Source organism: Dioscorea cayenensis, chromosome 15 (assembly GCF_009730915.1).
Source record: "Dioscorea cayenensis subsp. rotundata cultivar TDr96_F1 chromosome 15, TDr96_F1_v2_PseudoChromosome.rev07_lg8_w22 25.fasta, whole genome shotgun sequence".
In the NCBI taxonomy this organism is placed as follows: Eukaryota; Viridiplantae; Streptophyta; class Magnoliopsida; order Dioscoreales; family Dioscoreaceae; genus Dioscorea; species Dioscorea cayenensis.
Genome location: NC_052485.1, coordinates 1,182,139 through 1,188,427, shown reverse-complemented (window position 1 = coordinate 1,188,427; position 6,289 = coordinate 1,182,139). Strand labels below are relative to the sequence as shown.

The 6,289-nt window shown below is 40.3% G+C and overlaps 1 protein-coding gene across 2 annotated transcripts; it reads left to right on the top strand.

The window, feature by feature from the left end:
• The first annotated feature begins 258 nt into the window (after positions 1-258).
• LOC120278024 (pentatricopeptide repeat-containing protein CRP1 homolog, chloroplastic) lies at positions 259-5,348 on the top strand. Of its 2 annotated transcripts, XM_039284910.1 has the most exons (5): positions 259-1,956; positions 2,043-2,195; positions 2,355-2,426; positions 4,526-4,718; positions 5,188-5,348. In XM_039284910.1, exons 1-4 carry the CDS (start codon positions 289-291, stop codon positions 4,634-4,636), a joined length of 2,004 nt encoding a protein of 667 aa, XP_039140844.1. In that variant the 5' UTR covers positions 259-288; the 3' UTR covers positions 4,637-4,718; positions 5,188-5,348. The 2 variants fall into 2 exon arrangements, with proteins under 2 accessions (XP_039140844.1, XP_039140845.1); XM_039284911.1 differs by lacking the exon at positions 4,526-4,718.
• The last annotated feature ends 941 nt before the right edge of the window (positions 5,349-6,289 follow it).

The window sequence follows — 6,289 nt, the reverse complement described above, 5'->3', positions numbered from 1 at the left end:
AAAAGTAATATAGGGAAGTATAAGGTACAAAAATAGTAACGAGATAAAAAAAACTAGAAAGATAGAAAACTGTAAACCTCACCCGAGATGAAGGGATTTATTTTTTCATAAGGCCCTAGCTGAAAAAATATTAAAAAAAATAAAAACTGATAAAAATTTTTTTAAAATAATAATTATAAAATAAAGGGGGTTCCGGGAGATAACGTAGCCCTTCCCTCCACAATCACAGTTTGGAGTGCCCAAAAAAATCACAAAAACAAAAATCTCAGCTTTGTGAAAAACCCAACCATGTTCCTTCTCCCTCCTTCTCCGTCTCCACCATTCACTCCCGCCACCATCATCTCCACCCGATCCCGCCACCACCCTCCGGCCATCTCTGCTACCACCTCCATCTCCGACCCTCTCCACTCCTCACGCCGCTACGACTTCTCCCCTCTCATTCACTTCCTTTCCACTCAACCCTCCCACCCTTCTCCTCCTCCTCCTGCTCCTGACCCCTCCCCTCCCTCCCATCTCGACCCCGTCGAGCTCCGCCTCGCCGAATCCTACCGTGCCGTTCCTGCCCCTCTCTGGCACTCCCTCCTCAAATCCCTCGCCTCCGACCCCTCCACCCTCCCCTCCGCTGCTGCCCTTGTCCCCTGGCTCCACCGCCACCGCCTCTGCTTCTCCCTTGACCTCCTCTACTCCATCCTCATTCACTCCCTCCCCTCCTCCCTCCTCCCCTCTCTCCTCCCCCTCGCCAATCCCTCCTCTCCCCTCATCTTCAACGCTCTTATCTCCTCCTCTGTCCGCGCCCGCGATATTCCCTCCGCCCTCCGCCTCCTCTCCCGCATGCGCTCCCTCTCCCTTCTTCCCGATCCCGTCTCATACTCTCTCCTCCTTCGCTCACTCCCTGCCCACCTCCCCCCTGATCCCTCCCTTATCCATCGCATCTTCCATGACTTCCTCTCGACCTCCGCCGAGCCGGACGCTGCTCTCGCCAACGACTTCATCACTGCATTCGCCCGCGCCGGCGACCCTGATGCTGCCCTCTCCCTCCTCGCCTCTTCCCAGGCCGCCGGCCTCACCCCGCGCGCCGCCACACTTGTCGCCCTCATTTCCTCCCTCGCGTCCGCCGCTCGCACTCTCGAGGCTGAGGCTCTTTTTTCTGAGCTCCACCTTCACAACCTCGCCCCTCGCACCCGCGCCTACAATGCCCTCCTCAAAGCTTATGTCAAAGCCGGGGCTTTGCAGGACGCCGAGCTGATGTTCGAAGAAATGACCAGGAATGGTGTCTCCCCGGATGAGCGCACTTACAGTTTGCTTATTGATGGGTACACACAAGCAGGGAGGTGGGAGAGTGCGAGGATCTTGATGAAAGAAATGGAAATGAACGAGGTGAAGCCGAATTCATACGTGTTTGGAAGGATCCTTGCGAGTTTTCGTGATAGAGGAGATTGGCAGAAATCCTTCTCTGTGTTGAAGGAGATGAAGAGCAATGGCATTCGCCCGGACCGGCATTTCTACAATGTGATGATTGATATGTTTGGTAAGTATAATTGCCTTCATCACGCCATGGATGCTTTTAATCAAATGAGAGCGGATGGCATTGAGCCGGATGTGGTCACTTGGAATACTTTGATCGATGGGCACTGTAAGGCGGGCAGGCATGATAAGGCTATGGAGCTGTTTGAGGACATGCAGAGGAGTGGTTGCACACCATGCATAACAACTTACAATATCATGATCAATTCGTTGGGGGAGCAAGAGAAATGGGAAGAGCTGGAGGAGTTGTTGGGGAGATTGAAAGAGCAGCGGCTAATGCTGAATGTGGTGACTTACACTACACTTGTGGATGTTTATGGCAAGTCAGGGAGGTTTAAGGAAGCCATACAGTGTTTGGAGGAAATGAGAAGTGGAGGAATGAAACCTTCTCCTACCATGTACCATGCTTTGGTCAATGCATATGCGCAGAAGGTATGCTTGATCCTGTGGCTTCTTTAAACAGCTTTTCATGCTGTTTTACATAGTTTCTTATGTTATATGGAACTGTTTCTTTGCAGGGTCTGTCAGATCAAGCCATAAATGTATTCAGGGTCATGAGAGCAGATGGTATAAAACCCAGTGTTTTGGTGTTCAACTCTTTAATCAATGCATTTGGTGAGGACCGTCGAGATGCTGAAGCATTTGCTGTATTGGATTTCATGAGAGAAAATGTGAGCGCATGAACCTTGTTTCTTTGTTTCATATTTTTGTAGTGTTAGTTTTTTCTTTATATCAAAATAAACCTTATGTTCTCCCTTCTAAAAAGCTGTAGCCTTGGATTCCTTCAGAGTTTGAGATTTTATTGACATTGCTATTTAATTTGATTGTAGGATGTCAAACCGGATGTTGTGACCTATACAACCCTTATGAAAGCTTTAATTCGTGTGGAGAAGTATGAAAAGGTAATTTCTCTTATTCTGCTCTTGTAGATACTAGAATGCAATCTGGACTCTGAAATCATTCATCCAAAGTATTGCATTAGACTGTGGTTAATTATGTTGCAATAAAGATAATCACAGACATATATATGGCTGTTTAAGAAAACCATGCTCTCATTGCATTGTTTCAAGCATTATGCCACTCTCACACTTTGGAAGAATCATAACATTTCATGGCTTTCTTATATGTGTTTGGAGATTTATGAAACATGACTCTTGGGAGGATTGAGAGAATGTGTGCTTCCAAGAGACTATCTAGATTTTGGAGGGAAAGGGTTATTGTTTAGCCCAATAAAACAATGCGATGGTTAGGTGATACACATCTTGTATGCTTGGAAAATCCTGTATGAGGGGAGTCATTCTTATATGGTCTCCTGGGGTATTCTTACCCGGTATAATAAGAGACAGAGTATATGAGTGATTGGAGTCTGAGCATGCTGAACCTTTTCATGAATTGGTTTTGAGATTGGATAACATGCTAGATCTCTAGTTGGGTTCACTCAAGGCCGATCAGAATTGGCTTGGTTCAACATCGTCTCAAACTCACTTCAAAGAACTGTTTTAAATTTGGATGGAACAAAGAAATTAGAAATAAATTGCTCATGACCGTATCATAGCCAAAACTTGGTAAATGATTGAATCATTTACAATGCTGTTTTATTTTGAAGCTAAAAGTCAGCCTATTTGAGCTGAATATTTATCTAACCAGATTTCAAATTAGTTGACAAGATAAAGAAACCTGTCTGAATCACCTTATTCTGTCCTAAGAAAGATGCCTCACATGTTTGGGTTTGAATCATATATATATATATATATATAAGCATATGATCTTTCTCTCCCCTATTCGATGTACGATTATTTGATTCGTCTCTTGTACATAATCATAAAACCTAATCAGAATCTGGGATTGGGGTATCACATTTAATTGAACTGAGTTGAATATGCTCTGCTCATAAGCTGGCTTGTCTATTTTACCTAGATTTTCCAGACTGTAGAGTTTTCTGGTAGTCATTCAGCACCTTAGTAATGCAAAAGGACCGTATGGCGTTCAAAATTCATCAAATCCTCTTCTAATGCATAAATCTACATTTTAACTAAATGTCTTTTTCTTAAGGTATAATCACTCAAAAATAGTCCCCTGATCTTTCTCTCTCCTTTATGGTCCTCTCTACTCGAAAACGTCTCGATTAGTCTCTACTTTTGAAAATGTCCACTTAGTTAAAAATGCTCAGCTGAGTCCCTCTACTTTTTAAAAATGTCGATTTAATTAAAAATGCTCCCAACTAGTCCCTTTACTTTTAAAAATGTGCTCACTTAGAGGGACTAAGTGGGCACGTTTCTAAAAGTAGAGGGACTGATGAGCATTTCTTTAACTAAGTGGCACATTTGTCAAAAGTAGAGGGACTATCGTGAGCACTTTCTGAAAGAGAGACGAAAGAAAAGCTATAGACAACAAAGATATTATACCTTTTTCTTAACTATGGATCTAATTACAAATAATATCTGAATTATGTTTAAAGTCTTTTTGAAGTTCCACGGACTGGACACCACATCTCAACCAGCTTGTCCATCCATTCCTGTTAGGAAACTAGCAGAAGCATATGTTCTGCAGTGGTGATACGTAGTCATGGCAATAGATGACAACTGGCATTAGGAGTTATTTAGTTGTAGAAATACCATGGCGGTTCAGCGGTAATACTCACTATATATAGATAGTTAATAATGATTGCAATGCAGTAATTACAAAATATTAGTCATGGCATTTAGACGTGAGTGCTGTAGTAGCTACTAGTAGCATCAAGTTGATGCCTACTGATTGCTAAGTAGTGATATACAACTATTACTCCTATAAAAACAGGACATAAGCATTAAGATTATTAGTATTCATGGAGAACTGGCCCTATTGCCATATTTAGTTTGGGATTACTTTCATAAATTATTCTAGTGCTTCCTTTAATTTGCTATGCTGCTTACATTTCATCTGACAACATCTTTTCTTTGAGTTAACAACTGCACTGTTGATCAGAATATTGTTTGAAAATTTTCCATCACATTATCAATAGGTTCCTGCTGTATATGAGGAAATGATCTTATCTGGGTGTACACCTGATAGGAAAGCTAGAGCAATGTTAAGATCAGCACTGCGATATGTGAAACAAACGCTGGATTCATAGCAGGCTCAGCAAAATATGGTCTTCCAGTAGCGTATTGCATCAGTTTTAGCAATGATAGCCATCCTTTTAATACACACGAAAGGTTGGTCCTCAATCCTTTATTATCTGCCAAATATCAGCATACTATATTTTGAATTTCTCTGATAGTACCATTTCAAGGATTAGGTTATTATTTAGTTTCACCTAACACTAGATAAAAGTTCAATAGATAACTAACTTCATAAGAACTCTCTTCTATAAAATGTATAATCTTTTGTACATCTTGATGCTATTTCAAAATCTATAAAGTTTACAATATTGATGTAATTAACCCAAAAATCTTAAATTACTATTGATAGCAAGAATTGATATAATCATGTCCTAGAATTCAAAAACAGAGTGGCATGCAACTTGGTTGCTTTTAAATCAAACGATGGATGATCAGTATCCCAAGAACTTTGTCAAGCCCAGTATGCATAAAACTGTTGTGTGTCTTCTTCTAGACTGAGCCATGCTTAACTATTTTTCTGATCTCATCAATAATATGATGTTTTATTCTTCCTGATTTTCAGGAACTATTAGAGCACGAAGAAGCCGAGGAAGCCATGCATGACTCTGTTTGCGCCGAGTTAAGAGATCATAATTTTTAGACAAATTCATTCATTTGAAGAACCACAAGTAACAAGTATACAATTATAAGTACGACAATCTAAGGTCGTCTGTTCTCTGTCAATCTACCAAGGTTGATTGTCACATGTACCAACCCTGTGTATGTATGTCTCCATTAACAAAACTTAAGTTGTCCAAAACGTTTGCAAATCTAAAATCAAGATATGAAGCTTGAAAAAATCTTTGTTATTTGTCAAAGTTAAAAAAGTATCTTTTCTTTCCTGGCATCACCACCCATTCCTTTCATTGAAATTTCACAGGTCATGAACAGAAGAAAGCTTTAAAGGACACATGTGACCAAACAAACACATGAAGCATATATTCTGACTGAGAAAAAAAATAAGGAAAAGTTAAAGGCTTTTAATCCTCCAAAAGTCAGCAGAGATTATGACAATTTGATGAAACAGGGCCATTCACTTGTGTCAAATGTCCCATTGCAAAAGATTGGACATCTACAGGGTGTTGAGATTCTTTGCATCCTTCTTTTAGTGGACCTAGATGCTCCCAAGAAAAATCATTAATAGAATTATATATATATATATATATATATATATAGTATGGCAAAGAGATATTTAACAAGGGGTAGAGATGATCTAAAATGACATCAAAGGATGGTGGGGGAGATAGAATATATATTTATCAAAGATGATGTTACCTTGGATTAAAGAAAACTAGATACCTGTTGAACATGTGTATCTTTAGACTCAACCATGAAAGTCAAGAGTGCTTACAAGATTAGGTTAACTTATGTACTAACTAATACTGTTTGCATGCATTATGGTTTTGTCTTGATCAATATTGGTGATGTCATAATGAAATAGTTTAGTTTTAGATCATACACAATTAAAAATGCAATAGATTTGGTAGTCTCAATCCATTAGTTTTTTGGGTGGTTTTGCACTGAATATGCGGCGGAAGGCAACATGCTCACCATCTCAGTCCATGGATTACATGTCACAAACAGTGATATGCTACTAACTTTCTTTTCATTAATTTTCATTATGC

Bases quoted from the DNA above. Each gene is read 5' to 3' on its own strand.
- LOC120278024 (XM_039284910.1), top strand. From the start codon at position 289: ATGTTCCTTCTCCCTCCTTCTCCGTCTCCACCATTCACTCCCGCCACC. The intron at 2,196-2,354 runs GTGAGCGCATGA...ATTTGATTGTAG, and splicing joins TGGATTTCATGAGAGAAAAT to GATGTCAAACCGGATGTTGT. The intron at 2,427-4,525 runs GTAATTTCTCTT...CATTATCAATAG, and splicing joins GTGTGGAGAAGTATGAAAAG to GTTCCTGCTGTATATGAGGA.